At 34.9% G+C, this 15,614-nt stretch overlaps 1 protein-coding gene across 1 annotated transcript in view; it reads left to right on the top strand.

The window, feature by feature from the left end:
- The first annotated feature begins 699 nt into the window (after nt 1-699).
- Nucleotides 700-15,614, top strand: part of LOC141427167 (myrosinase 1-like) — a 35,904-nt gene continuing 20,989 nt past the window's right edge. The window contains exons 1-8 of the mRNA XM_074086403.1: nt 700-779; nt 1,584-1,702; nt 6,307-6,475; nt 8,912-9,182; nt 11,213-11,348; nt 12,236-12,333; nt 12,415-12,546; nt 13,741-13,914. Coding sequence (XP_073942504.1) covers nt 727-779; nt 1,584-1,702; nt 6,307-6,475; nt 8,912-9,182; nt 11,213-11,348; nt 12,236-12,333; nt 12,415-12,546; nt 13,741-13,914 — 1,152 coding nt within the window. The 5' untranslated portion in view covers nt 700-726. The remainder of the gene's footprint in view (nt 780-1,583; nt 1,703-6,306; nt 6,476-8,911; nt 9,183-11,212; nt 11,349-12,235; nt 12,334-12,414; nt 12,547-13,740; nt 13,915-15,614) is intronic.

The raw sequence follows: 15,614 nt of genomic DNA, 5'->3' as shown, positions 1-15,614 counted from the left end.
AACTACGGTTAATGGGAGGCCTATATCCATCAGTGGACATCCTCCTACAGATATAATACTGTAAGTGACAATAATGTTAATAAATAAATAAATAATAATAATGAAATTATTAACGTCCAATCAAAATTCTTGAACTTACGAATATCTGAAGTTTTGCATAGGGCATTTTATGACATAAGGAGTAATAAAGATAGGGAAATCTGCAAGTAGTTTTTCTAGCGACTCTGTTCTTCTCGTTGTTTCCTGCAGCTTTGTCTTTATCCTTTAGTTTACATGTGTGTTAATCCAGGTTAAAATATATATTTGGCCGATTTATCAAAATATTTTAAAAAAAATTTACATTGACGAATATACATCTATCAATTTTGCTAGAAAGTATAGAAAGTAGACTTGACATCAAACTTACACACGCATATCTACCAAATCTCAAGTCAATCGCATCATGGATAAATGAGTAAAAATCTCGCGTTACTGTTAGTTAATTACATCCAAATACAAATAAAAAAACGTAGTTGGAAAAATCCCCGAAAACTTGATAAATTGATAACGACTCTATTAAACCTGCTAGGTACGGTTTTTCCCACGTTTATTTTCCACAATCGTTTCTCGATAAAATAATTATCTCTCGGTTAAGACGAGTTGGGACTTACCTTCTCGTTTATAAGCAGTGATTTAATTGTTAACACAGAATAGGCGATACACCTCAAAGTTGGCTTAGTTTGTACAATGCTGAGCTCGAGTCGAGTCGCTCTACTCGGGGCCGCTTTAACGGGCCTTAGGTGTTATCGGTTATGTAAGTTCCACTGTGTGTTTTGTTTTTGTTTATTATTATTATTACTATTTTTTATTTGTAAGTAATTAGTTTGTATTTTGGTTTTATTGCTAGGAAATTTTGTCGCCTTCCGTGAAGTCGCCAAGCGGTCACAGCGGAAGACCAGCGTTGGCCTACCCGGCCAACACTATGCTGAGCTGGGACCGCTTCGCGAGTTCGCATATTGTTGTTTTTTCGTTCTTTAATGTATTTTTATTGTTTTGTGCGAATAGCGAATAAATATTTCTATTTCTATTTATTTCTATAATAAATAAACTTTTTCATTTCACAATTGAAGGCTTCCAATTTTTACTTAGGTTCATTAAATTTAATTCAAAGATGTGGTTAACTATCATTTCCATGTGTTGTAATATTCAAGTAAATTTTTCAATCTAATAAATAATTAAAAGTGATGAAAAAACAAACATCAGTGACTGCCCTCGAAACAATTATATTCTTGCCAGTTTCCCTAAGTTTTCACCACTTTGCTCCGTACAAGTATTGAAAACTGTCGACTCCATACCAATGAACATATTTTTTTTCTATTGACTTTACCTATTTAAACGATTTTAACGATAAATAATATTGTGTGATAAATCATTTCTGCTAACGGTACTGATTATTGTATTATCATCGGAACCAATCGGTCCGTTAAAAATGGATAAAATCAAGTTGCAACATTTGTTACAAATAGAAGAGTGTTAAAACTGTCAGAAAATAATTGTTGAGCTTATAAATAATTAACGCTAAAAACAATACAATTTGTTATTAGCCTGGTGTGTTCGGTGCGAGGGGCGGTCGGCGGGCCCAGCAACTACTCGTTCCCAGATGGATTCATGTTCGGCGTCGCCACTGCTGCCTACCAGATTGAAGGTGCATGGAATGAAGATGGTAAGTTTTTGATGATTTTATTTGTGAACTAAAACAATTACTTTGCTCACCCGCGACCTTATGCTACCTCTTCTACATTGTAAGAACACACCTGGATTCTAACATCTGGTAGCGTGGTGAACAGTTGTGACGCTCTGAAGATGAGCTCTGGTTGAGTTCGAAACGCGTCAGTGTAATGTGGTGGTGGTAATAGATGGGTTTGTGTGTTTTGTGTGTGTTCTTACAGTGGAGGTGGAGGATCTGCATGAACACACATTTCTTGCATAAACGTAGCTATCTTATGGTCGCGGGTGAGTCGGGTGAGTGTGAATTGTTTCAGTTCATTGATATGGACCACTGCAAAGTAACGCCTGATTCAATAAATTAGTACATAGGCAAAATTGTCTGTAAAAGGAGTCTCTACCAATTACTACCATTGATATGATTAAGGATGCATTAGCATATTACTCGTATTTACAGTTGATTGGCATTATACACATAATTATAATAATAAATCCATTTATTTCGGGCAACTTGGCCCTTACAATAAATACCTTACAGACTACCATACATATAATCCATAATATTTAAAACTAGTTAGGTGACCCCGTTGAGTCACCGTCCCTGCTGGGCTACTACGAAACTTGAAACTCGAAGTTCGTATCGTACGTCCCTCTCGCTCTCGTATTAAATAGTATAAGTGTCAGAGGGACCCCATGACACGAACTTCGAGTTTCGAAGTAGCCCTGCTGACGTCGCATTCATCTGCTGCATGGTGCCCCTAAACACGACGAGTTATACTGAGTGTAACTTCATACCTGCAAATCTCTTAACGACGTTATAAAACAGATTATAAATAATTAGTAAAGGGAAAAACAAGTCCAAATAAAGTACCAATACCAAAATGCAGTTATCTTTTCCAAAACTTCCCCAACATTTTTGACGTTGCCACAAGCTACTAGCTATGATAAGCTATGATAAGTACCTAATTAAATAAGATAATAAGGTCATCGACCTTACATAGAGTCAATAATCTGAGTAAGTAGGTATAATATATGCGCTCGTACCATTAGCCAAATAAGTGGTCTATAAATTTTTAAACAAGTTCCTATCAAATGGATATGTCGCTAAAGTCGAACTTTCAAGTTGACAGACACGTCTATTGGCATTATTGTTTTACGACATGCAAACGATTATCAACTTTAGGGTAGTAGACCACATATTTGGCTGATGCACAATTTTTGATTAAAACATTAAGTTGATTAACGTTTATAAAGATCGTCAGATAAAAACAAATAATGTACCTAATTATAAATGGATAATAATAATAAATAAAGTACAATATGAACTCAAAATAAAATTGCAGTGTCAAGCTAGAATTATATTTTCAAATTAAATCGATAATGAAATAAAATGTAACTATATACTTAAAAAATTTAAGTTATTAAATGTTATTGCTATCCTACTAAAGTTATAATAAAAATAAACAGAAACAACAAGCTACAGAAAAATAAGGAATATAAACTAGATAGGTAGGTATCTACATTAAAATGCCAACACAATTACAAATTCAATGTACCTACATTGAATTTATAATTGTGTTGGCATTTTAATGTAGGTACTTAGGTAAGTAACAATCAGCAACAAAGTTATTTTATGATTACAGCGAATGTGCCAAAAATATGTATACACGACTTTAATGTTCCGGCAATAAAGTCCTGTAAGTATACATATTTTTGGCACTTTGGCTGTATTCATATCTTTGTTGCTGACTGTACATACTTAAAGAGTACCTACGATAAAATGGTATAAAAGCATATCGTTATAATGCAGTAACGTAATTACTGAGAGAGGTAAATGCGAATTATGAGAGGCACCAATTATTACTACATTATTATTACATTATAATATTAAACAGTTCCTAGTATTATTTGCATTACATTAGGCCATTTAATGTTAGCATACTCTGAATTTGTTAATTTATTGGGCTGATAATGTGCGAATAACCAAATTAATGCAAAATATGTGTTGAGGATGTTGCAAAATTGCTATCAGAAAGTAGGTCAAAGGTAACTTGCCAAAGTGGGTTAAGTTATTTAATTTCATTGAAATTTTGTCATGTTTTTAATAACCGATTAGTAAAACTCTATGCATAAAATGACCTTCAGCAATTTGCCCTTATAAATTTTTTTCCCGTTATATATTTACTAGAATATGCTGATCAATTATCAACATCCAATTCATTTACTTGATTTATTTTTTTTACATAATTTTAGTCTAGAACAAAACGGGTTAAATTACTTAGAGAGATATTATTTTTCTCGTTTAAAATTGCATTTGCTGGTCTCGTACGACTAGGTACCTACTATCAGTGCCGGCTTTAGGGGGGGGGGAGGACTACGGTGGCAGGCCGGTGCTCTACGTGGCTAACAAAGCGCCGCGTGCGCCAGCTTAACCACTTAATTTGAATACCTACCTATTTTTATCGATCTTAAGGAAAACTAGACTCAGCGTATTAAACTTTGATAGGCCTTTTTTACATCATACTGACCTGTGACTTATCTCGTGGGAGTCAATATGAGTGCCTATTCCATGTCTGAACGTCCTGTAATTTTGTCGCTTGTCATGGTAATTAATCTAAAATAGACATCGACAATCCTAAGCGTCCGCGCCGAAGTAGCCAGTTAAGGCTCCTAAACGGTCGGAGTGGACCCACAGAGTACTTTATACATATACTGAAACCTACTTGTTCTCTTTTACTATGGTACCGGCCCCAACCGGCGCGCACATATTTAAGCCGCGCGATGTACTTTTGTTCGTAGTGAACTTACTTGTCCTCTTTTTAACTGACTTCAAAAAATGAGGAGGTTCTATGTTCCAATGTTTGTATTTTTTTGTTATGTATATTCATACTATACTACTATTATAATGGCTAACGTGGTCAATGACCAAGACAAAATTAAAATAAAGCACTTATTCTGTTAAAAGCACTAATCAAGTTATTTGCGAGCTACTAATATTAACTAGGCGAAGCTTACAGCTCGTATAGCATGAGGTTCTGGGTTCGAATTTTGGTAGGCTCTTGTATAAATCAGATCAATACAAATGTTTGTGCCCGGGTTTTGGTCTGCTTCTGTCTCGATGGCCATCTCACAAAACTCAATGGGTATCAATTTGGGCCCATCGATTTCGGTGCATGTGGCAAACTTAACCAGCCCAGTCCCATTTATTTATGCTGAGATTTTTTAGCACTGTACCTGTTTTAGAGCGCAATTACGTGTTTTGATTATTAAAACGCAAAAATTTCCCTTATATCAATCACTGTCACTGACATTAGAGAAAGCTCAGGGCTGTATGAGTCCGGTATATTGACTGTCGTCTTTCATAAATATTTGACCAGATGCCGCCGAAGTAGGTATAAGATATTTATAAGGAGACCCTCTTCCGGTAAAGAGTAATAGCTTCTTATATTTTAAAACTTTGAAATAAAACTATTTTCTCGACTTTTACTTATCATTCTCACATTCATTATTCATTAAATAAAATTTTGAGCAATTTTAAACTAAGCCATTACTTTCTACTTTTAATTTAAACACTTTAATTTTCACCTTCTTTAAGTGATTCTCTTTTAGTGTGAGTTTGGATAAAAATGCAAATAAGAACAGTTAACAAAAAAAAACCTTGTGTTTTTCCAAGACCATATTATTTTTTTGCTCGTAAATAGGAAGACTAAAGCATTGAATAAATACAGTCAGTCCTACTTATGCACAGTTCTGTTCTATAATAGTTAAATAGTCTAATTGCCACAACACCTCTCTCTTAATCTCTCTCTCTTAACCTATACCATTAAAATCGATCTGTCTAAACAACCTCCTTCCGTATTCCTGTACCATTCTCTATACGATTTTCGAGATAAAATCATACAAACAAGGTGATCGTAGTACAGTCAAGAGCAATGACAACGGACCGGATTACTTGTGTAGGGTTAGGCAAAAGATCAGTGGACATGGCAATCGTCTCGATAAATCGAGCAATATTAAGAGCTGGGACGTAGTTTTAGACAAGCTATACCCTATAGCTATGGGTTTAGATAAGCTATAATATTTATCTTAGAGAAAATGGTACACTTCTTGGATAGTGACTTATTCAGGTTTTACAAGCTTTTATTTAACTTGCAGTCTATTTACGTACGTACCTATGTATGAATTTGCGGGTTAATCTTGCAAGTTAATTTAGCCCACTTTCAGTGATCGGATTGACTTTAAATTTGACATACTTATGTAAATCTGGTGACTTTAAAATAATCTGGTAATGACATCCTAATGGTTCATCGAGTATCATCTCCGCAGGAGAGAACTCCTCAATGGTTAATGGCATCGACTTTAAATTAAGTACGAAAATGTAGCTTATATAACAGAAAAAATAAGTCAGCAAAAATGTTTGTATTAAAAATGACATCTTTAACATAAAGAAATATTTAATATAAGACAACTTTTTACGGTGTGAACTTTATATGTAAGTAATTGCGTATTCATTGTGTTGCATATATTTTATGTTTTAATGGCATTTATATTGCTAATTGCGTCTACATATAGAATCTTATAAACCTATTTGTTTCTTTGCAGGTAAAGGCGAGAGCATGTGGGACACATTTCTGCATAAGCATCCCGACTACACGCCGGACCGGTCTAATGCGGACGTTGCGGCAGATTCATACCACAAGTACATGGACGACGTCGCAATGATCAAGGATCTGGGTGTGGAGTACTATCGATTGTCTATATCATGGCCAAGGTACTACTTGAGTTCACGGCCATCACATTTTTTTATTTATTTCTAGCCTAGAGTGCATAGCCTTCCGGATTTTTTTTTTAAAAGTTGTAATGGTCGCAAGGAGACTTAAATATGAAAAAATAAATGAAGTATTAAGATCCCAAATGCACCTACGATTAAATGTAATTTTTGGATAAATGGCAATTTATGGAAAAAGTTCATTAACGATCTTTCCATGACCACAAAAATTAGCCTAATGATTTATTTAGTGACTGTTTTTTTTAGCAATAATTTGAATTAAAGACAGATTTGGTAAAATAGATAGGTTTATATCATTCTTTTAACAGAAAAGTTATAAATCCATTTCATATAAATTTCACTTACATTGTAATTTAAATGAGATCGATCCATTTCATCTTTCGGGTAAGGCCGCGAATTTTGACCAATTTGGACGTTTCAAATTTGGAACGCTGATAAAAAAAAACTGATAACACCTAGAGGTTTAATTTTTTTTTATTATATGACACGATATAAACTCTCAAGGTCGCAAATGAGATAATTGATTTAAACCCTTTTAAAAAAATAATAAAAATATATATTCCGTCCAAAACGTAACGAAAATTGACTATTTTTTTTGACCACGAGTACTTAATACCTTATTTTTTCATGCTATTTAACTTCTCATGATCATGATTTTGTTTAAACAAAATTTTATGATATAACGATAGTCCTACCGATTGCGGAATCATGATAATCAAATAATTTTCATGTTTTATATTTATTTCTTTTCACGTGCCAAAAAACCACGTTTTCGTTACGAATACTTAGGTGACGCTTAATTAAGCTACCTTTAACGCCAATTTCGGTAGAAATTTGTTTTTGTACACTGGCAACTAATACTCTAATAGGGCAACATCGATGAGATAAATAAATCTCATCAGTTTGTTGACAAACAGCCATAAAAGTGACGCGGAGGTTTTTTTTCGAAAAAACGTCGAAAGTGCTTGTTCGATTTTAAGGGTAAGTAGTGATTATTTTTAACTGGTTGTTTTTTCATACGATAGGGTAATCTTTTCCATGTAAGTGGCATGTGTTATTATGTTCAAAATGTCGTTATTCACCATGATAAACGATTTTTTGTATAAAATACGTTACACTTTCGTTACGATTACGTTACATTTTTACAAAATGCTACGTATTTTGTACATAACGTAACGAAAAAATGTGGTAAAGGAAGTTCACACAGAAAAATTCTAACTTACACCAGTTTATTATTAGGTTTCCAATGACTGCACGCACAGTAAGTTAGATATTTTGAAGTTAAATAAATTTTAATCTGTAGGTGCAGGGATCGGCACAAGAGAATTGTGGCGAGTTCTGTGTTCACGTCCTGCTACATGCATAGCGTATTTAAAGTGAGAGACAAACGGAGAGATTCACTTACCTACTTAGTTCATTTGTTACCTAAACTTAATAATCATAATAATTTTATTAAAAAACATCTTTTTACATTGTCCACTTAACTAAGATACTACTTCCTAAATTGGTAAAACCTGTGATTTAGGGTTTTGCCATTCTTTGAGGTATTTAATAGCTTGTACAGTCGAAGTCACAAGCATGCTCACAACTAGGTGGTAGGACCTTGTGCAAGGTCCGCCCGGATTGCTACCACCATCTTCCTCGCTAATCCTGCCGTGAAGCAGCAGTGCTTGCACTGTTGTGTTTCGGCGTGGTGAGTAAGACAGCCGTGAATTACTGGCACGTGAGGTATCCCATCATAGGCCTCTAGGTTGCAACGCGTCTGCAATACCCTGGCGTTGCAGATTTTTATGGGCGTGGTGATCTCTTACTCATTTGATCGTTTGCCATCCAGTCGAATAAAAAAAAACCACATCCAAATTCGTTATGCTTATAAATGTGCACCTTATTGTCAGTGTTTAGAGAGGCATGTAAAGATACACTTTTGGAAAGATGTTCGTCAACTAGAGGGTACTTCTACTTCCACATTCTCATGTTAGCTCTATAGATCTCATATAGGACAGATTTAAAATCAGTATCGTCAGAAAGTTCTAGTAAAACTAAAAACTTCACTTTATTACATGACATGTATTTTTTTCATACATACGTTATCTAATGGGAATTTTACCAGTTTGATCTAGGCTTTATAAAAATTTGCGTTACGTTTTATGGTAACGTCACGTATTTTTTTATGTTATTTCTATGTCACATTGGTAAAAAATTCGCGGCCTTACCCTTCATACGGTAGCTATATTTTGCTCAACAAAAATACCTAAATACACCTAATTTCGAATAGTTTTCTCTATAAATTAATTATGAATAAATGTAAAGTGCAACTAACGTCATGACGTGTTGTATTCAATAAAAAGCTAACCTTATAACAAGCAATTCAGTTTCACCGGCCAACCGATTTCAACAATGGCAAATTTATTCGCACAGGTTGCTGCCAAACGGCACGGACAACAACATAAGCAAAGCTGGCGTGAGATACTATCGCAAACTGATAAAGGAGCTCCAGAGTGCTAACATAACGCCGGTTGTTACTTTATTCCACTGGGACCTGCCAACACCTCTCATGGATTTGGGCGGTTGGGCTAATCCTATCATGGTGAATTACTTTAGAGATTACGCGAGGGTTGCCTTCAACCTGTTTGGTGACGTGGTTAAGATATGGACCACTATGAATGAGCCGCATCAGCACTGTTATAACGTAAGTTTATTCATGACATGAGGATTTTATTACAACTATATTCACGTCTCTTTTTACGGTTTGGCTATCCAAGTCGTAGCTTTTTTCAGATTCCACAAATGAGACGATTAATACTAGATGTAGCTTTATTTGTGAGATTCCATAGTATGTTAGGTATGTAATTATGTTAAACAACAACAATAACCGAATACAAGAACGTTACTTTTTTACACTAAATTAGCTTTCAAAAGAGGCTGTTTTTTGTCATGTCTTACTGAGCATTTGTTTACCAAATCCTACTCATATTATAAATATGGAAGTTTGTGAGTATGTTAAGTGTTTGTTACCCTTTAAAGCTAAAACGGCGGGACAAATTCATATGAACTTTGGAATGCAGATAGCTTGATATGGAATATGACATAGGCTACTTTTAATACGTTGTCAATGATATAATTTTTGGGAATTCTTATTGGATTTTTAGCGAAATCTCCGAATTTAAATTCAACTGCTAAATGTAATAGTTTGAGCTGTGGATTAGCCATTAGGCTATAGTCTACATTAATAATATGATATGTTTTGTGAAATAATAATCATTATCAGCTCCGGATATTTTGACGTCACTACTTACATCACCATAATGTGTTAAAACAAGCGGGAACGGCTTACTTTGAATCATTTGAAACTGTTATACGAACACCTTAGCGATATAAAATTATGAGATATTTGATCAAGATCAGATTAACATTCAAGGCGGTCATGCAAGCCCGCTTAAGATTATATCATTAGCAGATTAAAAAGTAATTGCCCTTCTGAATATTATTATTGGCGATCGAATCCATTCATAAATTACATGGGTACGACCATTTGTTCCAAATTAGGGCTCTCGAATTAACGGCAGCGCACGCTTTGTGCTTTCTAAGTTACGAGCCCTTAACATAGCTGGAACGGCCGCATCGAAATTTATGCTCGAATGTTTAAAACGCCTACATAATTTCTGTGTATTTAAGACCGGTTAACGCAGTAACGACATGAAATGCAATAAACAAACAGTAATAGGTACCTACTAAACATGACATTCGATTAAATAAATGAACGGCGCCAAATTACGTAGTTGCGTTTTTACAAGCTTTTATTTAGTTTCACCTGTCCCGTTGTCTGTTTGTCGGTCTGTGATCAATCTTGCAAGTTAAATTCGACCCACTTCCAGTAGTTAGATTTAGAGGTACCTTTATATTTGTAGGTAAGTAAGTACTTTTTTTGTCATGAACTTTAAACCTAAAATTGCTAAAAGTGGCTCCGAAGCGGTAACGTTTCGTGTGCTCTGCCTACCCCATTTGGGAATACAGGCGTGATGTTTGTGTGTGTGTGTGTGGTGTAATTATGTAAATACAATAATCTGGTAGTGACATCCTGGTAGTTAGGCCAGAATCGTCTCAACAGGATGGAACCCTTTAATGGTTAATGGCATCGACTTGAAATTGGTATGCAAAGTAGTTTGGGTGACAAAAGTACAGTCTAAAAAAGGACAGTCAGCTAAAAAAGCTTGTATTAAAAATAAATCTTTTACCCAAAACTTATTGATGGAAAAATTTAACTACAATTTAAGCTTTTATTTAACGCGCTATGTTAGTGTGGTACAAATTTCTCAAATTGAATTTATCCCAATTTCATTGGTCAGATTGGCTAAAAATTTCCTAAAAAAAATCAGGGTAACTGTTTGTTTTAAGAACTAATTTCTCTTTTTCTGTAGTCTCGTGTCCTAACATTTTTTTGATGGAAACGGATAAACTCTTTGTAAACACTACCAAAATAGCTTTATTTACATAATATTTTATTTGTTTTTGCAATAATCAGGTAGAAAAACAACACAAAAATTGTGTACTAGTTTCACTTGGCCTCCAAGACAGGTATTTACCTAGTTTGGGGTCAGAATATTTGACTACTCTCTCGACTTCTCTGTAGAAACCTTCCATACTTATTGAGCAATGTATTTTGATTAAAGTTGATTTGTACCATATTTTTTTTTTATTTTTTTTTTATTTTTATTTTAGGGTTATGGAAGCGATTATTTTGCACCCGCAATAAAATCTCATGGAGTAGGAGAATACTTATGCATCCATTACATATTGTTAGCACACGCCGCAGCCTATCATCTTTATGATCAAGAATTTAAACCCAATCAAAAAGGTATGATTCTTATAAATATATCGAAAATACAAACTGAGACATGGACAATCTAATCTAATCTACACAAAAAGAGACCAGCGCTGGGAATCGAACCCAGGTCCTCAGCAATCCGTGCTGCGTGTTATGACCCCTACACCACCGCTGGACAAGAGTCTAGACACAAATTTCTCCTATGCATGAATATCTCAAGTTGCTTTTTTCTACTACGCTACTTAAGCAGCAGCACTTGCTTGTTTTGCTTTTGGAGTTGAAATAAAAAATACAAAAAGACTCCAAAAAACCAATCATAATCTTATAAATATACTATAATATCAACATTACTTAAATAAATATTTGTCAGATATTAATGACTTTACCTACTATTTACTAAACAAATAAGTTTGTCAGAATACACGCTATAATATACGATCGTATATAAAAATCCAGCGCCAGGAGAGTCCTGCTTCTAAGCAAAATGTGCGCAATGTGGGGTCATTTAATATTAGGTAGTTGGGATCCCCTTCATTTTTAATTTAATTTTATTTACATTTTTTGTTGTTGCAAAGATAATAAAAATAAACATCACATAAATTTCAGCTGTATCTATAATGGCTCTCAAAATACAGTTTTTTGACAGACAGACAGACATACGAGTACACAGTCAAATAGACATAGAGATGGATGATGCGGCGACATTAATAGGGTTCAATATGTCATCCTTGAAATATCAATTACTCTGTTATTTACTTCGCAAACACAATATTCGTGATTGTGAAGTTATCGTTTTAAATAATAGATACGGTTTTTTTTTGCAAATCAATGCCTAAATAAATCAATTTCTTCACCCACATTTGTAGCAAATCTAACATTCTCTGAAATCATCAATTTCAATGTGTAATTGGTTGCAGGTAAAGTTGGAATAACGCTGGATGCCTTTTGGGCCAAACCAAAGAATAACTCCAAAGCAGAAGACATAGAAGCAGCCGAAAGATATTTACAAATGCATGTCGGTAAAAATCTGTGCTCTCATGTTATAATTATAGGTATTCATGTGAGATCACTAATTAAAATTAGTATTTTTTAATAGCTAGGACTTTTCGCGCATCCAATCTACTCCAAGGAAGGTGATTATCCTGATATTGCACGTAAAAGAGTTGATTCCATAAGTCTACATGAAGGGTACACCAGATCACGGCTTCCTACATTTTCGCCAGAAGAGGTTTGTAGAATATTGCCAAGTATAGTTATTGTTATTTAACTCATCATCACTTAGAACGCCACAATGAGACAACTCGCCAGTTGCATCCACCGGTTGACCGTAACTCTCACGATGTCATCAAGCACCTATTAAGAAGCCGGCCAACGCTTCGTCTTCCGGTTCATGGTCGCCAATCGAGGACTTCTTTCTTCCAACGGTTATCTGTTCTTCGAGCGATGATGGCCTACCCATTGCTACTTCAACTTGCACAATTATTCGAGCTATATCGGTGATTTTATTTCTTCGGCAAATTTCCGTATATTTCGCATTCTGCCGTGTAAAGAAACTCCGAGCATAGCTCTAGTTATTTAACTAGTGCCCTCAATTTTGCCTGCAACTCCACGGGAATTTTGAATTTTTCTGGATGGAAAAGTAGAGTTAATATATTCGTATTAGAACATATTTTTTAGAATCACGTCAATAGTTCCCTAGAAATTAATGAGCAAAGCTCACGTTATTTTCTTTAGAGCTATAAAAGTGTTTTAAAATTAATTTGAAATATTTCACTAGGTGTTTGGGTTAGTCTGCCTGATACCCCTGACAATGTGCTTCAGAATGTTTGATATCGGTTGACAAATGTTTTCATGAATTGATCGAAGTTCAAGTGCACTATGCACAAGAGACTACTATTTAGTTCATTAAAATTGAAAATGCAGTCAAATTAACCCAACTATTTACAGAATGTTATAACGTCAAGAGCCGTGGGCCGTGGTAACGTAGTGGTTTGACTTATTATGATATCAAAGGATTTTGGGTTCAAGCTCGGGTTCGCACCTCTGAGTTTTTTTTTTTAATTTATGTGCAAAATTACATTTAACATTAGCCTTTTGGTGAAGGAAACATCGTGAGAGAGATTTGCGCACACCTCAAAAGCATGAGAGCTAAAAAGCCCCAAGCTATTCAGGAGGCGTGTGTGGCTAGCCAGTGGAACGTATACAGACTGGAAGTGATGTCAACTGTTGACATATGTTCATAATTATGATGTTAGTTTAACTACTCTTTCACGTTTCCAAAAAAAAAGATGGACTGGAGCAGTCACAATGGTTGCACATCGCTACCATTAAATAGTTTTAGTTTATGGTTCTCTACAAACTATCGCCTAAATCTATAATGGTTAAATCCAAAGACATTATTTAATTACCATTTCATTTCTAGGTAAATGCTTTAAGGGGCAGTTCTGACTTCTTTGGATTAAATCACTACACGACGTTTTTAATGTCGCCATCGAGCTGGGAGAAGACGTGGTTAATACCATCATTGGACTCGGATACTGGCGTCAAATTAGAGCAAGATGCAAAGTGGATCAAACCTGGAGCTGAGTGGTTTTCGGTAAGTTCATGGCCCTTTTTAATCAATTTAACAAATACTTGTTTCAATTTTAGAGACTAATTGCACCTACGTCAAGCGTCTGCGTAGCGTCTGCTACCTTTATACTATTCGTTTTTTTTTTCTCCATCTAATGTATTTTTGTGTGTATCGAATATGTGTAAAAAAATGTTTTTCTCTCTCTCTCTCTCTCTCTCTCTACGTTTTATTCCTTCTGGGTGCTAGGAACTAGGATCCCATATAAAATTTGATAAGACATTGTAACTATACGTACTATACGTACGAGTATGTGAATAGCAGACTATTTTCGTTCATGGTTACAGGCAAATATCTAGATAAAGCTATACGTATTTTAATTCCATTAAGTTTAAGACCAAGAATAAACACTCCATTCTTCACTCGTATCATACCCCGACTAAATAGAATTTCCCAGAATTGTTAACGCTCTGTTGCTAGCCGACATAAAGGAATTTATTTCTGAGCGTCGAAATTAGGTACAAGCGTAGGCGCGCGTGAACTAAGACAGTGTATTCTTCTTGTAATTAGGAAAAAACAAATTAACTATACCGATTTGGTAGGACATAAATAATACTGACGTATTTATGTCATACTTACAGTTGTTAATTCGTTGTTTAGTTCTCACAGCATATAAATAACACGAACGTACGTCATCATCATCATCGTAAATGTCAGCCATAAGACGTCCACTGTTGGACATTGGCCTCCCTTACTTAGGTAGGAAGCAGCCTGCATCAACCTTGAACCCACAGCTTTACTAGGTCACCCGTCCATCTCGTTCATCTCGTCAATACGTAAAACAACAATATTTGATATTATATGTCATATATTGAATTACTTCTACGATTTTGCATGTCATTATGCATAGCCTTTGTTATGAAACAAAAATTGTATCCTAAGCTTCATTTTAAAGATTTGCTGAACCATTGAGGTTATCATTATCGAAGTTAAGTTCTAAATATTTTGAACAATCAAGTCTGCAAACAATGTAAGTTGTTTTTACCAAAATACCTATGCGAATGCTTGCATAGCTCCACACTAAATCCAAATATTTGTCAATCACAAAGTCAAACTTTAGTTTAATCTCTGTGTTTACGATCGTTAAGTATGGAAATTTTGTTATTTATGTTAACAAGTTTTGGCATTTGCCCGAAGGCAGCAAACTTGTGCGGCAAATTTAATATGAAAAATATTTTCCTCGTACAATAAACCCTAATTTTATATTGATAAAAGTGAAAGAAATTACATACCGTTGACTTATTCACGACGAGATAACAGTGTGTTATGAAGCAATAAACGCACACAACACAAATTTATTTAGAAGAAGATAAAGAAACTACCAAGTACTTTTCAACAAAATATATATTTTTAATTCAATGACATCAGTTTGATGGGTGATAACGGGACAATTTATACCAATTGATCTGAGGTCTTAGGCCGCTTGTAGTTAGTTAATTTTCACTGGACAACGGACTTTTTTTTGCCGGACTTGCGGTCTTGTATGGCTTACAATGAATGTGTATACATGCACTGGACACTTGTCCGGCGACTTAGCCATACAACACCGCAAGTCCGGCAAAAAAAACGGTCCGTTGTCGGTGAAACAACGGACGTCTACAAGTGGCCTTGTCTTTATTAATCACACTTGGAATCTCATTCCATTTTCTTACACGCGGTATAAGACG

Source organism: Choristoneura fumiferana, chromosome 4 (genome assembly GCF_025370935.1).
Source record: "Choristoneura fumiferana chromosome 4, NRCan_CFum_1, whole genome shotgun sequence".
Lineage (NCBI taxonomy): Eukaryota > Metazoa > Arthropoda > Insecta > Lepidoptera > Tortricidae > Choristoneura > Choristoneura fumiferana.
This window is presented reverse-complemented; position numbering and strand designations above follow the sequence as displayed.